Below are 19235 nucleotides of genomic sequence, written 5' to 3'. Positions count from 1 at the left end.
AAGAGTATATGGGCGTCGTTCTGGCACTGGCTACTATCAATGGCTTCTCCTAGGGGGAAAGATCTGGGTTGGTTGGCAACTGTTTGACCAAAAAAATGCAAGGGCTGGGATGTGCCCTTAGTTCCAGGCCCCGCTGCTAGGACAACTTCAAGCTTCCTTTCTTGCCCCAGGAAGTGTGAGCTGTTGACTAAGAGGTCTGAATGGTTCTGCTGGAGAAGCAGCGAGGCCCTAGACATGTGAGCGAAGAAGCTGTCAGCCTGGCTAACATGATCATCTTCTACCTGGCAGTAGCTTCTAGAAAGACCCCTAGCAAGAACTGCCCAACTGAGCCCAGTTAACTCACAGAACCAGGAGAAATAATGAATTGTCGTTCTATTCCACGAAGCTTTGGAGTGGTCTGATACACCACAACAGATAAACCGAGCAGGAAGTGCACACATTCGGGGCGCCTGGGTGGCTCAGTCGGTTAAGCGTCTGACTTCGGCCCAGGTCATGATCGCACGGCTTGTGAGTTCGAGCCCCACGTCAGGCTCCAGAGTCTGGAGCCTGCTTCAGAATCTGTGTCTCCCCCTCTCTCTCTGCCCCTCCCCTGCTCACGTTGTCTCTCAAAAATAAATAAGTGTTAAAAAAATTTTTTTTAATAAAAAAAAAAGTAGACACATTCCCACTCTTTGTTGTGTGTTGTATAGTACCTCCTATGAGCAGAACAATTCTCCACCGTATTCCTTGCTCCACCTTGGCTTTGGCCAAGGGACTGCCTGAAAGCAAGGAATATAAGGTAGTGACAAAAACCACAGCTGGACAGAAGCTGTAACAGCCACTTAGACCTTTTCTCTTCCTCCTCTGACACAGAAAGGGCACGTCCTATGTCTCAGCTCTTCCTGGGCCCATCATGAAAAGGAGCCCCCGGTCAGAGCTGGTCGGAGCTCAGGTGTGCTACGTCTAAATCACAGTCAGAAGAGGGCAAGCGAGAGATAAACCTTTGCTGTTGCAAGCCATGGACGTGGGGTTATATGCTCATGAGAGCGAGCCCTTTGTAATGCCATCTGAACAGTCTCACAAACCAGAGAACCAGACCAACATCAGGGAAAGTCACTGAGACAGAAAAGCACACGAGATCTTTCCCGTTCAGTTTCACAGAGGGTGACTGGCATTCTGTTAGAGCCCAGGCACGCAGTGACACTGGTGCCCCATCCAAGGAGCCTATGGCCCGGGGAGGGCTCACTACTTAAGTATTTTCTGTAAAGGGTCAGAGAGTAAATGTTTTAGGCTGTTGTTTGCCAAGAGACAAGATTGAGGATAGTACGTGGCTATGCATGGAACCATTTAAAATGTAAAGGACACTTTTAGCTGTCAGGCCATATGAAAGTAGGGGACACGATCTGGCCTAGGAGCTGTAGTTTGCTGGCCTCTGGTCTAGTGGTTGACGTTGGTTACATGAGGGGCTATTTCCAGGGTGCATATAATAAGTGTATTACACGAGCCCTTCCTGAAGCTTAGAGTAAGAGACACAAACCAATCTGAGATTTTATGAAGCATTTTCTGAAGGAAAGAAAGCCTGAGTGGATCTTGAATATCCACTAAATGCTGCTGAGTAAATGTACAAAAAGGTAGAAAGGATGAGTTTTTGAAACCACAGGTTATGTGCACATAAACTGTATTTCCTTCCATTAACACAAGAGTATTTTATAAGAAGAACAAGCACCCAAAACTTCCCAATATAACTTGTCCAGGTTTGCTACATATAGACACCGTAGGGACACTCTACAAACACAGATATCCTAGCCAGCCTCGACTGCCATCACAAAATACCAGACTGGGCAGCTAACCAAAAAAAAAAAAAAACAAAGTTTATTTTCTCATAGTTCTAGAGTCTGGGAAGTCCAAGATCAAGGTATCAGCCAACTTAGTTTCTACTGAGGTCTCCTCTTGGCTTGCAGAAAGCCGCCTTCTTACTGTGTCCACCAAGAGTATCCTCTCTGATGACTCTTCTTATAAGGACACCAATCCTATCAGATCAGGGCCCCAATGCCAGTTTCATTCTGAAAACACTGATTAGATACTTGTAATGCACAGGAACTGTTACTGAATATGAGATGGTCCCTACCTAGAAGCCCTGGGACATGTGAAATGCTGTACTTTATTTTAATTTTTTTAATGTTTTTATTTATTTTTGAGAAAGAGAGACAGAGCATGAGCAGGGGACGAGCAGAGAGACAGGGAGGCACAGAATTTGAAGCAGATTCCTGGCTGTGAGCTGTCAGCATAGAGCCTGACGCGGGGCTCAAACTCACAGACTGTGAGATCGTGACCTGAGCCAAAGTCAGATGCCCAACCAACTAAGCCACCCATGTGCCCCTGTACTTAATTTTAAAAGATATTCATCTCCTTTGCTTTTATGCTCTTTTCATAGAGATAAACTCAATTCCTGGTTGAGTCTATATGTCAAACTAGACTTGGGAGAATACAAAGAACAAAGGTAAAAACCATTTTCCAATCATTCTATTATATGCTATAGTCTACACACACACTCACGCGCACACGCATGCACAGACTCATGCACACACACATTCACACACACACACAGCCATGGTCACCACCCTCCTCTGGGGGGTAGGGCAATTCAGATAGCCGCTTATTTTAGTCAGCAGCCTCCTCACGCTGGTGGCTCAAGTGGAAATTCTAGACAACAAAGTGTTACATCGCTTTTCTTAAATGAATGTTTTGTCAAATGGATTTTCCATACTAGTTAATTGGTTGGTTTAAAACATAAATGCTAGATTTTATTCTTGTAATATTGATAATATTTTATGCCAATGTCATTTAAAAATTTCACCTTTTTTATACAGGATTACCAATTTCCCTTCCTTCCTTCCTTCCTTCCTTCCTTCCTTCCTTCCTTCCTGTCTTTATTTCTTTCTCTCTCTCTCCCTTTCTTTTCTTCTCTTTCCTTTTCTTTCTTTCTTTCTTTCTTTTTCTTCCTTTCTTTCTTTCTTTCTTTCTTTCTTTCCCTCTATTATTTTTTAACTGCCTAAAAAACAAGCATAGTCCTTATTTCACCAGTGGCTGTGTTCCAATAAAACTATATTTACAAAAATAGGTGGTGGGCTAGATTTGTCCCATGAGTGTAGTCGGCCAACCCCTGATCTAAAAAATATTTTGTTCATAGACATAGAGGAGAAAATAATCACACATATATGTTCTTTTAAGTAAAAATTGTTAGGTAAACATTATACACACCAATTTTAGAAATCTTTAACGGCAAGGAAATCCCCTAATTTAAGGTTTGTGGTTTGTGGAAACCATGAAAATGGTTTCCAAGGTATCAAAGTTTAGTAACTTTTGTTTACTCAAGCTGGAAGAATATACTTAAACCTTGAACAAGACAGGTTTGACCTGTGTGGGTCCACTTACATGCAGATTGTTTTAGATAAATACGGTACAGAAATGTAAATGTGTTTTCCCTTCCTTATGGTTTTTCTCAATAACATTTTCTTTTTGCTACCTTACCTTATTGTAAGAATATATTATATAATGCACATAACTAACAAAATACGTGTTAATCCACTGTTTCTGTTATCAGTAAGGCTTCTGGTCAACAGTAGGCTGTTAGTAGGTAGGTTGTGGAGGAATCAAAAGTTACATGTGGGGTTCCAAGTGCTTGGGTAGAGGCGTTCCTAACCCAATCCCCCACTGTTCAAAGAGTCAACTTATATCAGGGCGCCTGGGTGGCTCAGTCAGTTAAGCGTCTGACTTCGGCTCAGGTCACGATCTCACGGTCCGTGAGTTCAAGCCCCGCATCGGGCTCTTTGCTGACAGATCAGAGCCTGGAGCCTGCGTCAGATTCTGTGTCTCCCTCTCTTTCTGCCCCTCCTCTGCTCATACTCTATCTCTCTCTGTCTCTCAAAAATAAATAAAAAAAAAAAAAAAAAAAAAAAGAGTCAGGGGCGCCTGGGTGGCGCAGTCGGTTAAGCGTCCGACTTCAGCCAGGTCACGATCTCGCAGTCCGTGAGTTCGAGCCCCACGTCAGGCTCTGGGCTGATGGCTCGGAGCCTGGAGCCTGTTTCCGATTCTGCGTCTCCCTCTCTCTCTGCCCCTCCCCCGTTCATGCTCTGTCTCTCTCTGTCCCAAAAATAAATAAAAAACGTTGAAAAAAAAACTAAAAAAAAAAAAAGAGTCAATTGTATAAACAGTAAAATCAATGCCCGAAAGAGAGAACAAAACAGAAGATCCTTGCGACAGTCTGGTCAGAATGCAGGGCTAAGCAGTACATACAATGTCTCAAGAGCAGAATTTACCTTGACAGGAAATCCGAGAAGGAAAGGCGAACAGGGTATCCATATCGGATAATCTTCACCATGTCCAGGACTCCGATATATTGTAGTTGAGCAGATACATAAAAATTATCAAAGGTATCTGGCAGCCTTGAGTTATTGGGCTTGATGCAATGAACAAAGTGGGGCGTGCGCTTCTGAAGTTTTCCGATAATATCTGCTAGAGATTTCTAAGGAGAGAAGCAAAACACAACTGATTCTCCAAAGAAGACACTGCCTGAAAATATAAAGAGTTTATCTTCAACCCACAACTCTTTTACTTAGTCTGAATTCTCCGTGGTGTGTGTGTCCGTGTGTGAGTGCTTACTGGTTTCCAAGCGGTCAAAAATGGGGGGAGGGAATGATGCAGAAACCCTCTACAGTTGACAAGATCTAAATCTAAATTTTGGAAAACCGAAAAGTCCACTAACCCTGAGTTGTGATGCAATCGTGACTGGACCTCCCCATTCTAGTCTTTGAAGAAACGAAGAAGTTCCTTTCTTTTTTAATAACTGTAATGAAAATAAAAAGAAAGAAAGGGTGAGCGGATTTATTTACGTAAGTATGTATTGACTGATTTTTAATTGTAGTTGACATTAGTTTCAGGTGTATAACATAGGGAGCGATCTTAGTAGTATTTAACTAAATTGCATTTACAAGAAAAAATTTACCCTCCCATCCACGTAAATTCACTCAGACTGTAAAAATCAGTACCAAATGAGTTTTCTGCGACGGTACTGTGAATTGGGGAAATTGAAACTGCACGTAAAAGAACACCATTCCTGCCAGCCTTTCAAGTACACAGAAGTTGTCGTCCTGTATCTATTTTAATTTTGAGAGTAAACATCGACCCTGCCTTGCTGGGTAGCACAGTCCGCGCACCTGGGAGCCCTGGGTGTATCATCACTATGCGTGTTCATCACGAAGCAGCAGGCTTACCACCAAGCCAAAGGATACTATTTTATGCTATAAAGGTTTGATGTTCTAACAAGCGCTGGTTTATTCCCTTAAGTTTAACCACAATCAATTTCTTCCCATTCCTCCTCTTTTTTTTTTAACTACTAAAAGGAGTTAGTAAATTATCTGTCTGAAAAATGGCAACAATTTGTGTTTTCCTGGATGAGTAATTATATATGGCTCTTAAAAGAAAAAAAATCATATGTAGCAAAGATTAAATGATAATGGAGATAAAAGAAGTCAGTGGAAATGGAGCCAGTGGGTAAAGAAATAAAGGGCAGAAGGTAATTAATTAAACTCCACCAGGGGTTAAAAGGAACCGCAGCCACTAATGTACCATTTGCATTTCACAAAATCACGCAGACTCAGACCAACGTATCTATACATCCCAAATCATTTATGTTACAATAAAGAGGTCTTGGTAGGAGAAGAGAGCCTGATAAAAGACTCTTGTCAATGTGGTGCTATTGCTACCATGACAGCAGCTGATTTCCTCCCGTTGACATGAACTGTCAGGATGGAATGACCCATTGTAACTGACAAGGGAATGTAAAAGGAAGCAATTGGTCCAAAATCAACTGGTTTTCTCCAAACACAAAGCCAAGTGTGATGCTCAGTTAAACAGTGGTAGAGCCCTACGCTGCCAGTCACAGGGCTGGCCGTGCAGAGATGCAGCCAGGATGAAGGGAAGTGAGGAATGGAACACTTAAGGAAGAATCGTAATAAATAAATCTCCATCCCTTGAAACTGAACGCTCAATTTCCCTTTCTGGGTGGAGGAACCACTGTGAATTATCTTCGTTTTGCAGTCCTTTAGGGAAAAGACTAATGGCATCTATGCCTGGTAATGTTTAATAATTAAGGTTAAAAATTACAGTGTAGAGGTGGGTGGTGATTTCTTGCTCTCGATTTCCAGCATGATTGAGGAAGGAAGGGCCAGAAGGTTCAGTGAAACCCTCAGGAGTAGAGATCTTCCTTACAAAGAGTAACCCTTTGTCTTTTTTATGTAAAAAATGCTATTTTGTATGCAGTGAGATTGAATTCCTGTGATCACACAGGGCAGAAATGACTATATCAGAGGATCTCTAATTGTAGGGTCCATTGGCTAAACACGCACACACACACACACACACACACACACACACTTATTTCTAATATGTTATACACATCTTGCCAATCTTCTAAAATAGAGCTGATTCTAATTATGCTTTCATTTTAATTGGTAAGTTAAGTGTATTCTAACAATCTACAACAACCGAATTTCTAAAACCGATTGTCCTGGACAGCTTCCCAAACAGATTTCCCCTCTCTGCAGTTTTGATGGAGACAAGCAAAACAAACCAGGCTACCGTCAGGCACTGAGTCCTTAAAGTTGCCACATTTCCTACCTGTTTCCTATCCATTTGAAACACCCCTGCTGAATTTTTACTGCCATGGTACAAACAGAACCTCTATGTTGTGAGTGTAACTGCACGTGTGGAGGGCAAGTCCACACTGGAAGTGAGGATGATAAGAAAGTACGTTTGAAATCTACAAAGTCTACAAATATTCCAGCACCTGAGAAATACACAAGGTCTGTAAGAGAAACCACAATGTACTGTTTGGAGACCTGAAGCCTCAGCAGTGATTAATGTCAACAGAATAAGGTAGCTAAGTTTCTTCCCCGGAAGGCTAACGTTGCTACAGTCACTCCCCATTCGTCAGAGGGACAGTCACAGAGACGAGGCATAAACAGGATGTTGCAGAGACAACCAATACAATTACTAACGCTCTACTTGCTATCGAACTTTCCCTCTGCTGGACTCTCCCATCATGTTTCCTCTGTCTGCTGGTTCTATGTCAGGCAGGCAACCTGTCTTTCATTTTAAAAATCAAATGATTTATTTCCATCAGTTTTCAAGACTGCATTAAAAAAAAGAAGAAATAAACATACTGAGCAAACTTCAAAACAACCAAACAAGAATCATAGAAACTCCTACCTTACTAAGTTCTAGATAATTCCTGTTTTCTCCAATAACTGAAGAAGCCGTCATCTTCTTACTGAGCAGGGCACATTTATGTCCTCTGAACTTAAAAGAAGGATAGGAAGATACGAGGGATCCTGTCTGTGACAGTTTCGACTGGAACAAGTGATTGATCACGACATTTTCACTGGCTAGGAAATAAATAAAAGCATATCATGAGTGGCATTAAAATCAGTATTTTTTTAAAAAAATTTGTTAACGTTTGTTTTTGAGACAGAGAGAGACAGAGCGTGAGTGGGGGAGGGGCGCAGAGAGAGGGAGACACAGAATCCAAAGCAGGCTCCAGGCTCTGAGCTGTCAGCACAGAGCCCCACGCGGGGCTCGAACTCACGGGCCGTGAGATCATGACCTGAGCCGAAGCCGGACGCCCAACCGACTGAGCCCCCCAGGGGCCCCCAAATCAGCATTTACATGAGCAGTAAACACCCCAGTGCTGCTGCCACTACAACTTTCCAAGTGCAAGATGTCACTGAGGGGGTCTGTCTTCCCCTTTGCCCCTATTTTGTTTTCCCCACCGTTCATCGTAACACTTGATGAATTCTGATCTTCCTCTTGCCCTTGGCCAGGAGTCTTAATCCCGGGTCTCCTGTCCTGTACTTGAGCACCTGGCCCTTGGTTCTCTAACTGAGCAACACTCGCTGCTCTCGTAGCCGTGGGAGCCACACCTCACCTTCTAGGGTCTCCAGGCCTTCGGTGCCCTTGGCCAAGTCCTGAAGACCTGTGGCTTCGGCCAGCCGCTCCCCATCCCCAGAAACACACTTCCTCGGATGTAACCCGTCTCCGGGTGGTATTTAAACACCTGTGGGAGACCCTGTCTCATTTGGTTGTATCAGGTGTCAGGGGAAAGAAATGCCCTCTTTTTTCTGATCCAGTTAAGCTACACATGTAAAAAGCTGATATATTTCAGATGTTACGTTATACAAATTCTAATACATTTTGGCTACAAATTGGAATAGCACAGTGAAAACTGTATGCGGCGATTGGAAATCTAGAAGGCACGTTTCTCATGTCCCCTATGTCTGTATGTAGATAATCCTCACGCTTTAGTTTCCTTTTCTACAAAGTGACTATCACATACCCACCTTGAGGATTATACAGGATTAAAGTGTGAAATAATGTGCATATCATTTGGCATCCTGCTTACCTATCAGCTAGTGAGCAGTGGTCAGTGGCAAAGCAGTGTTCCTAACTTTTCCACATCCAGATTATTCTGCTTGCTCAGGCTAACATACTTAGTGGCAATTCGTACAAAGGAAAGTCACCACATTAATAAACAAACAGGGAACCAGGGAGAAGTGTCAGAGAGGAGGGAGAAACAATTATGGAATGCAGGAAGCAAAAAGGGGCTCTGTGGTACTGGATGAAAATTAGAGCTCTCAGGATAAATTCATGATTGTTAAAAAAATTTTTAAAAATGTTTATTTATTTTTGAGAGAGACAGAGACAGAATGTGAGTGCGTTAGGGGGAGAGAGAGAGGGAGACACAGAATCCGAAGCAGGCTCCAGGCTCTGAGCTGTCAGCACAGGGCCCGATGCGGGGCTCGAACTCACCAGCCGTGAGATCATGACCTGAGCCAAAGTTGGACGTTCAACCAACTGAGTCACCCAGGCACCCCAAAATTCATGATTTTTAATATAGGGCTGCATCTCTGTCTGTTACCTGTATATCTTTAATTGTCTAGTTCAGAAGGGGCCTAAAAGCAAGGACAATCCAGTAGCAATGAGCTCACAAGCCCCCAGCCTTCAGTGTTCCTTAATACCATTCTTCTCTATGATAAACCTAAGCGTGTCAGGCACACAGCTGATTCTGAGGCGTAGAAGATGATCCCAGAACATTTTGGAAGGCAGGACTATAAGACAGTGCTAATAAAGATCATGAGAACCTGAAAAAGAACGTAGGGGCTGGCTTGAGGGGATTCTCACTGGCCACGTCTTGAGCAATTTTAGCATCAAAATAAAGATAGTCATAGACTGTGATTCACTGAATGAAAAAGAATCCATGAGTCCATACTGATAGCAGTCTAATTCATCAATGAATGACCAAGGGGAGATCGTACAGTTGAATGTTACTATTGATGGGAAAATTGGTGGGGGGAGCAGAAAATCACAATAGCGCGACCATAAGAGGCATCATTGATTTAGGCAAGAATCATTCTTGCACCCCAGCCAGCGGATGATGGTCTGACAATATTTCCTTGCCTCACCTCCCTCACAAGCTACTTATCAACTACAGAGTAAAACAGCAGCTTTCAATTACGGAAGCCGGAAGGATGCCCCCTTAACAAGGCCGTGCCACCAGTAGGGTCTCAGACTGTCACTGTGTTCTCCGAACAGGAGGGGCTGAGGACCCTCCAGCACCTCTGTGGGGTTCCCACCGAGCAGGGACGGGCTGACACCCACGTGAGGAAACTGCAAATAAATCCAGATTGAGGGACAGCCTTCAAAATAACTGGCCTTTAGGTTTTAAATGTTAGTCACGAAAGAAGAAGAAAAGCAGAGAAAATGTCCCCGATGAAAGAAGACAGGAGGGAAATGGCACTCAGTGCAGTGACTGGCCTTGAACTGGGGGGAAATCATTGTGAAAGACATGGCAGGGGTAAGCGACACAGAGATAGGAACTGGGGGTTAGACATTAGGATCGTGTCAAGGTTCAGAACTCTGATAGTACCGATGTTTTGTAACATACTGTCCTTGATCTCAGGATGCATACCAAGGTGTGTCGGCAGAAAGATGCCTGTGGCTTACTCTCAAATGGTTCAGAAAATACATGTACACACACACGCACACACACATGCACAGGCACACAGAGGGAAGGGACGGGGGAGTAGAAGACAGGGTGGGAAGATGGGAGAAGATAGAGGAAGAGAAATGAAGAGAGGAAAGTAAATCTGGGGAAGGGCATTTGGGTGTTCTTGGTACTAATTTTGTAATTTTAGACTTGAAATCGTTTCAACATCACCAGTTTACGTTGGACTGGGAAGCATCCCCTGCAGGGGTCTACAGACATTATCACATCGAGTGTCTTCCTGCCAGCAAATCGGGATAAGCTAACTTTGGTGTGCCGTTTATGAGCAGGTTTGTGGAGACGCTCAGAGGTAAAAGACACAATAGCTGTTGACCAGGTATCACACAAACAAAGGTATGTTTGTTCAGATCCCACAACAGACCCTACCACCTTCCCCATGTGTGAGCTTTTTGATAATATGAAGACTGAATTAGATACTACAAAGTACCTTGCAAGGTACTCGAAAATAAAAAAAAATTAAAAAAAACAGAATCTATAAATTACACTTGCTTTTAACAATTACTTACGACATCAAAACATTTTACAGATTAATAAAATACTATCATAACCATGCCTCTTTTGTTTACATGATAGAATAGGTGAGCAATCATGGCCTGTAGGTCAAATCTGGCTCGTGGCCTGTTTCTGTAAACAAAGTTTTACTGGAACGCAGACCTGTCCAATTGTGCTGTCTACACCTGCTCCCTCATTATAACAGCAGAGTTGAGTAGTTGCAACAGAGACCTACAGCTTGCAAAGCCTAAAGTGTTTATTCTCTTGTCCTTTATAGAAAACATCTCCCATTTACCTATAACAAGACACTGTAAATTTCATCCTCTTGTTCAGACGTACCTGCAGCTGAAGGCACTTGGAATACAACAAGACTCACTTCCTTTTTCTTGGAGCTTATTAGCAAGTGTACACAAAAGAATGACTTTAAAATATAGGGACGGTGTTAAGATAAGCAGATAATCACAATATCACTAACCGCCAGGGGCGCCCGGGTGGCTCAGTCAGTTGAGCCTCCGAATTCAGCTCAGGTCATGATCTCACAGTTTGTGAGTCTGAGCCCCCTGTGGGGCTCTGTGCTGATCGCTCAGAGCCTGAAGCCTGCTTCTCATTCTTCTGTCTCCCCCTCTCTCTGCCCCTTCCCTGCTCATCCTCAGGGTCTGTCTCTCAATAATAAATAAATGTTAAAAAAAATAAAAATAATTTGATATCACTAACCGCCACATTCTCTTTCAAAATATATATTCTACTGCCTGAAATACAAAAATAAAGAAGGCACGGCACCGACTTCAAAAAACATGCTATAGATTAGATCTTCAAAAAATATATGACTTGAAAGGTCATTTATTTATATGACTCCAAATGGAAGTTGACATCATTAAAAACTAGAAGGAATATATTTGCAATGATAATTAGTAGGGTCAACTATTTCAATTCTTTCTTTCTACATGATACTCTTTCAATCTCACGCCTTCCCCACCCGTCTCTGTTTCAGGAGAGCTCGGTAAGCAAAGGTCTGAGAGACAAGCAGAGTAATTCCCTGTGAAAAACTACATTGTGCATCCGCTCTGCTTGATTGGAGGTAAGTATGTGCCTCAAACCAGCGGTGACACGGATGTCTTGTTTCCAGCTCGGAGGCACTTATCTATCTCATGAAGGTCTATCGCTATCAGACACCCCGTTCATTTAGAGCAACTTACAGCACAAAAGATGATATATTTTGATCCACTGAACAGGTTGTTTGGAAAATGAGAAGCCCTGCAGAACTGCTAATAAGAAAAGAATTGCTAGAGGAGGCAGAAGATACATACTGGTTCACACAAACGCACCACATGTAAATGCCACATAGTAACTTACATGTTGTGTAGAAACATACATGCGCCTAAAGTGCTAAGATTCACTGAGTAGAGGGGCCTATAAATTTGCACTGATACATGCATCCACGCACGTATGTGTGTGTATATAAATTTGTACACTCCCTCTGCTCCGTGGGCTTTAATTCTTTATAACTGAAAGTACGTAAGAATAAAATACCACCCTTAGGTGTGCTCCAGAGTCATCTTAAGTAATGGAATTCACCCTGCTGTGGCCTAAATAATTTTGGAAGCTGTATTCGTCTTCATTAGTCGTCACAAAAGAGCTTTTTTATATTCATATCGCTAGAGTGGTAAAGGTATTTTATATTTCTATCTGCTAAAAGCTTTGTTAAATTATGGTTTCTACTAGACTCCAAATTAAATTGTAGCCAATGTCCAGTGTGGCAAGATCCATTCTTTAATATTCTGGGCTTTAGGATGTAAGAGATATTTCAATTATTCCGTAGCTGGTGGCATATTACCAAGGACAATGTTCAGAGACGGAGAGACGGAGAAATAAAGAATGTGTGGCATTTTAACCGTAGGGGGAAAACTTACTTTTCATTACAAATAGAAGATTCTGTGAAAGGGAGTCTTTATTTTTTTCAATTGCTCCGACAATTTCATACGTTACCTATAATAAAAGAAAATGGCATAGTTACTAATGTTTAAACATGGCCACCAAAATAATTTCCTTTAAAGAATAATTTGACTCAGAGGATGTTTTCAATTATTCATTAGAGAGGCGTGTCAGGTCTTCAAGTTCACGTTACACACAAGTTCAAAGCTCCCATCCAGGTGCCGTCTTTCTGCACATGAAAAAAGGGACACCCCTCTTGCTCTAATTTTCCAACTCCCCCTTCTGACTGCGAGTTCAAGAGAACATGGTGGTGGCTCCCATTCATGCAGGCCCCCTTTATTCTCGAGGACCCTACCCTACTCAGAAAACTCACTAAACCAGGAAGGAGGACTCCGCCATGCCTGGGGAAGGAGGAGTGATTTCGGTTTGGTAAATTCAATGGTCTCTTTATTGAAAAGGTCATTTTGGATCATTTAAACACTTAATCTGAAGTCTTTAAAATCAAGAAAACATGGGGCACCTGGCTGGCCAGGTCAGTAGAGCACGAGACTCTAGATCTCTGGATTGTGAGTTCGAGCCCCATGTTGGATGTAGACATTATTCAAAAATAAAGTCTCTTAAAAAAATGAAGAAAACGTAATGATTCTGAATTAAACATATAAACACAGACCCTCCCCCCCGCCCACACACACACACACACACACACACACACACACACACACGACTACCTGATTTTCTCTAACAACATTCCTTGCTGTTTTTGCTCCTGTTCTGGCCTTGTTTTGTAATGGCCATTTCTACATCCTGCAGTAAAATTCCTGCCGTACCTTAAGGGTAGTTACTATAGACTGTTCAGCTCTGTCTGCCCCCCATACTTAGCAAAATGCCCTGTCCATTTGGCACATTTATTTATTTGTTTTTGTTTCAAGTTTTTATTTAAATTCACGTTAGTTAACACACAGTGTAGTATCGGTTTCCGGAGTAGAAGTGATTCATCAATTCATCAGTGATTCATCACATCCATACGACACCCAGTGCTCACCCAACAGGTGCCCTCCTTAGTGCCCATCCCCCATCTAGCCCATCCCCCACCCACCTTCCCTCCAGCAACCCTCGGTTTGTTCTCTACAGTTAATAGTTTCTTATGGTTTGCCTCCCTTTTTTTTCTCTTCCTCCCCCTACGTTCATCTGTTTTGTTTCTTAAATTCCACATATGAGTGAAATCATAGGATATTTGTCTTTCTCTGACTGATCTATTTCACTTAGCATAATACACTCTAGCTCCATCCATGTCATTGCAAATGGCAAGATTTGAGAAGATATTTTCAAATGACATATCTGATAAGGGGTTAGTATCCAAAATCTATAAATAATTTTTCAAACTCAACATCCAAATAATAAACAATCCAGTTAAGAAATGGGCAGAAGACATGAATAGACATTTTTCCAAAGAAGACATCCAGATGGCCAACAGACACGTGAAAAGATGCTCAACATCACGGACCATCAGGGAAATACAAATCAAAACTATGATAAGATACCACCTCACACCTGTGAGAATGGCTAAAATTAACAACTCAGGCAACAACAGATGTTGGCGAGGATACAGAGAAAGAGGATCTCTTTTGCATTGTTGGTGGGAATGCAAACGGATGCAGTCACTCTGGAAAACAGTATGGAAGCTCCTCAAAAAGTTAAAGATAAGGGTGCCTGGGTGGCTCAGTTGATTAAGTTCAGGTCATGATCTGACGGTTCATGAGTTCAAGCCCCACGTCAGGCTCTGTGCTGACAGCTCAGAGCCTGGAGCCTGCTTCAGATTCTGTGTCTCTCTCTGCCCCTGCCCCGCTCACGCTCTGTCTCTGTCTCTGTCTCTCTCAAAAATAAATATTAAAAAAAATTTTTAAGTTAAAAATAGAACTACCCTACGATCCAGGATGGGACACATTTATTTTTTTTTATTTTTTATTTTTTTAAACATTTATTTATTTTTGAGACAGAGAGAGACAGAGCATGAACAGGGGAGGGTCAGAGAGAGAGAGACACAGAATCTGAAACAGGCTCCAGGCTCTGAGCTGTCAGCACAGAGCCCGACGTGGGGCTCGAACTCACAGCCCTCACGGACCGCGAGATCATGACCTGAGCTGAAGTCGGCCGCTTAACTGACTGAGCCACCCAGGCGCCCCCAGGATGGGACACATTTAATAAATATTTGGTGAAATGAACAAAAAGGTTGTGTTATATTATGACCAACTATAGCAAAACAGGGTGCTGTCCATTTCATTCAAGATTGTGCTGTTGAGTCTTTCATTTTCACAAGATCATGTGCTTTGGAAAGTTTTCACGAATGGCCCCGGGATGTGGAGACATGGAGAAAAAGATAAAGGCCTCCTGTTAAAACTAAAGTTCAAAATTTCTCAGTTGGGAGACTCCAGTTGGTCAAGTTCCCTGGAAAACAACATCTAGTACACACATCCAAGTACAAATAAATGCTCAGCGAGGGCAGTCTGACGCTCGTAGGAAGCGTGGGGTTTAGCACAACTTCATACTTTGTGTAACATTAGCAAATCTTGAATTACTTTGTGCTATTTTGTGACGATGTCACTCTCAGGGTCTTTCTTCGTGTATGAAATAATACTCTGAAGGGCACTCCAAGTCTGAGAGCATCTGACTAGGGTTGGTTGACCACATATGGACAGGATTTCGATGTACAGCTCAACATAAGTATTAGACACTTCCCACAACAGCATATTTCTTTATCATCACAATATAATAATGCAAATGACTGAGAACACGTAACGTAAAATTGGCATTACTGGAGTGTTAACGTATCGTTCTAAACAATATTTTTTTCTGGGTCCCAAGTCTGGAACGAGATACTTCCTCAAGAAGCCCTTGCGTACTTGAGGAGAAAATCAAATGAGACTCCCTCCTGAACCCTGGAGGTGATTAGCAGCACATTATTGGGGGGGGGGGACTCAATGTTTCTAGTTTTCAGTGGATGGATCCAAGAAGTATACACACCCAACAAACACATAGGTGAGTGTTTAATTTTTTTTCTTTAATCTCAACAATAAAATACAACCAGATTCCAAATTTGGTCTCTGAACCATGACAATTTCTTTACATCAGTGACATTTACTACTGGCTTTGTCAAAGGCAATCTGAAAATCTAAATAAATGATACCCACTCGTGCCCATTTATCACGTCCATATATAACCTGCTACAAACAGCTTAAAATATTTCTGACTTAAGCTTTTAATTTTGAGATACTTGCAGATCCCCATGCGGTTGTAAGAAATAAAACAGACAGATCCTGTAGACCTCTCACCCAGTTTCCTCCAATGGTGACATCTTGCAGAACTATCACAACCAGGGTAGTGGCATTAATGCAATGACATTAATGCAGGACATTTACCTCAGCGCACAGATCCCACATGCTGCCCATTTATGGCACACTTACCTCCCCCAAATCTGTTGAACATGTTGGTATGAGTCTGCTTCTGGGCCCTTTACTCTGTTTCATTGATCTGTGTGTCAATCCCCCCCCACCACTGTCTTGATTACTGAAGTTTTATAATAAGACACTAAATTAAATGGATGAATTCTTCCCCAATTATTCTTTATAAAAATTGTGTAACCTATTCTAATTTAGTCACCATTCCATATAAACTTCAGAATAACACTGCCTATCTCTATCTCTATGCCTCGACAAATTTTTGCTATGATTTTGATCGGCATTGCATTAAACCTGGGTTGCGATTTGGGGAGAAGGGTTACTATGTTGACTACTATGTAAGTTACTATGTAACTTACATACTATGTATGTTACTATGTAAGACTACTGCCCATACTGTCTTCTAAGCCGTGAACATGATGCGCCTCCTTCTATGCAGCTCTCTGGGTTCTTTCATCAGTGTTTTGTGGGTTTCAGCAAACATATCGTCTGCATGCTTTGTTAGATTTATACCTCTTCACATTTTTTAATGAGCGATTGTAACTGTTATTGTATTTTTAATTTCAGTGCTCCTTATTAGAATATAAAAGTACAATTGATTATTTTGTGTTTATGCTGTATCCTGTGACCTTGCTGAACTCACTTATCGGTTCTATAAGGCTTTTTTCCTTTTTTAGTAGATTCCTTGGGATTTCATACACAGACAACCACATCATCTATAAAGAGGGACAGAGTTATTTCTTCCTTTCCAATATATCTGCCTTTTCTTCCATTTCTTGCCTTACTGAACTTGCTAGGACTTCCAGCATTGTGTTTAATAACAGTGGTGAGAACGGGCATCCCTCCCTTCTTTCTGATCTTGTGAGCAAAACACTCAGCTTTTCACCATCAAATACTATGTTAACTGTAGGATATTCGTAGATGCTCTTTATCAAATTGAGGTTGTGTGTCCTCTATCCCTATTTTCTGAGTGTTTTTATCATGAATGAATGCTGAATTGCCAAATGCTTTTTCTGCATCAAATTGATATGATCATGTGACTCCTCTCTTGTTTAGCCTATTAACATGGTGGGTTATCTTGACCGATTTCAAATATCAGACCAGCTTTGCATCTCCAGAAAAAGAAACAAATTATTCACAGTGGATCATTCTTTTCATACATTGTTACTTGCAGTTGTTAATAATAATAGTCTTTTTGCATACGTGTTCATGAGGGATACTGGTCTTCAGTTTCCTGTGTCTGTGTGGGTGTGGGTGTGGTTGTGTGTACTGTCTTTGTCTGGGTTTAGTACTGGCCACTACTAGCTTCATAAGATGAACTTAGAAGTGCTCTCTCTTCTATTTTCTAGATAAGACTATGTAGTTACTGTTAATTTTCCTTTAAACGTTTGGTAGAATTCTCCTGTGAAACCACCAGGGATTCCAACTTTCCTTTGGGGAAGATTTAAATTACAAATTCATTTCCTTGATGCTTATGGGGACATTCAGTGATCTCTTGCATTGGGTCAACTGAGGTGGTTTGTGCTTTTTGAGAAATTGGTCCATTTCATCTAAGTCGTTTGTGACAGTTGGGTGTCGTATCCCTTCTGATCTTTCTGATGTCTGCAGGGTGTGTGGTGACATTTCTGATACATTGCAGCTTGTGTCTTTTCTCCTTTTTCTTTGTCATTCTTTCTACAGGCTTGCCATTATTTTGGTTATCTTCAAACAACCAGCTCTTTGTTTCATTGATTTCCTTTAACTTGTTTCAATTTCATTGATCCCTGGTCTTGTTACTGCCTTCTCTTTGCTTGCTTTGGGTTTACTTTGCTCTCACTTCTCCAGGTTCTTGAGGTAGGAGCTTAGATCACTAAGACTTTCCTCTTCTCTCACATGTGCATTTAGTGATATAAATTTTCCTCTCGGCAATGTTCCTGCCGTGTCTCACACAGTCGGTACGTAGTGCATATTTTCATTTTCATTCAGTTCAGCACATTTTTTTCCATTACCTGGAGACTTCCTTTTTGATCCATGGATTATACAGAAGGGCACTGTTTGGCTCCCAAGTATTTGGAAATTCTCGTGGCATCTTTCTGGTATTGGTTTTTTAGTTTGGTTCCATTGTGGGAGGTAAGCCCACTCTATATAATTCCATTCTTTCTGAACTTCTTTATTTTTTATTTACGACCCTGCATGTGGTCTTTCTTGATACACCACCCTGCATGTGGTCTTTCTTGATACATGTTCTGTTGGAACTTAAAAAGCAGGCATATGCTGCTCTCATCGTTGTAAACGTTCTGTAAACTAGTAGAACCTGTTGGCTGACTGTGCTGCTGAGTTCTTCTCTGTCCTTGCGGAGATCCTACGTAGATGTCCGGGCACGTGTCCAGAGCAGGGCGTCAAAGTCTCTAGCTTAAACTTCTGTTTCAGCTGGCTTCCTTTCATGCCACTCAACAGCCTTGTTGCTGCCACGTGGGAGAAGTCAAGCTCTCCATTCAACCACCTCTGACAAAGAAGAGGAGGGCACTCTCGTCACTGCTGGGCAGAGAGGTGCTCTGGTCTCTTGTGCCCCTCGTCCTCCCTCCCTGGCTTCAGGGTGAGCAGGTGGGAGGGGCTGGCATGCCCCTTCACTGCTTCCTATGTGGGCTCCACCGAGGGGGTTTGGGAGAGGGGAGCTGTGGCCAGGTTAGCTCTGGGTGGTGGCGAAAGTCCCGGCCCCCGACAAGGCCTCCTCTGACATCCCCCTCCAGTAGGGAGGTGGGGGGATAACACAAATTCAGAAACTTAGCACAATACTAACATCTGACCTATGCCTAGCCACCTCAGAATTGCATGCCCTACAAGGAAACTGTATTTTAACAAATGTAACTAAATGGCTGTGTTTGTTTTTGCTTTAAAAAAAAATCAAAGAAAACAAGGTGGTCACAATGAAAAATATATAATCGAGACTAAAACAACACACATTTACTTTACTTTTGTCCTAAATGGACGCGAGAATGTGAAGTTAATTTTGAGAACAAATGGAATATAAGAACAATGATCACTCACATCGGATCCTAATCAATCCTCACCATCTGCAGGAAGACGTCCATGTCATCGAACAGTATCTCTGATCAATCCTCACCGTCTACAGGAAGATGTCCACCTCGCCCAACAAGATCACCAGTCGGTATTCACCATCTGCAGGAAGACATCCATCTCACCCGATGAGATCTCCAATCAATCCTCACCGTCTATAGGAAGACGTCCACCTCACCCGATGAGATCCCGATCAATCC

General features: G+C 42.2%; 1 protein-coding gene across 3 annotated transcripts in view; it reads right to left on the bottom strand.

Moving 5' to 3' along the window:
* Positions 1-19235, bottom strand: part of MYO16 (myosin XVI) — a 615829-nt gene that overhangs the window by 134232 nt on the left and 462362 nt on the right. For all 3 annotated transcript variants that reach the window (XM_042930188.1, XM_042930181.1, XM_042930176.1), the window contains exons 24-27: positions 12502-12577; positions 7249-7424; positions 4745-4825; positions 4299-4504 (exon numbers count right to left, since the gene is read on the bottom strand). In XM_042930188.1, coding sequence (XP_042786122.1) covers positions 4299-4504; positions 4745-4825; positions 7249-7424; positions 12502-12577 — 539 coding nt within the window. The remainder of the gene's footprint in view (positions 1-4298; positions 4505-4744; positions 4826-7248; positions 7425-12501; positions 12578-19235) is intronic.

Source organism: Panthera leo, chromosome A1, assembly GCF_018350215.1.
Source record: "Panthera leo isolate Ple1 chromosome A1, P.leo_Ple1_pat1.1, whole genome shotgun sequence".
In the NCBI taxonomy this organism is placed as follows: domain Eukaryota; kingdom Metazoa; phylum Chordata; class Mammalia; order Carnivora; family Felidae; genus Panthera; species Panthera leo.
The sequence above is the reverse complement of the archived record's forward strand: the minus strand, read 5'-3'. Positions and strand labels throughout refer to the sequence as shown.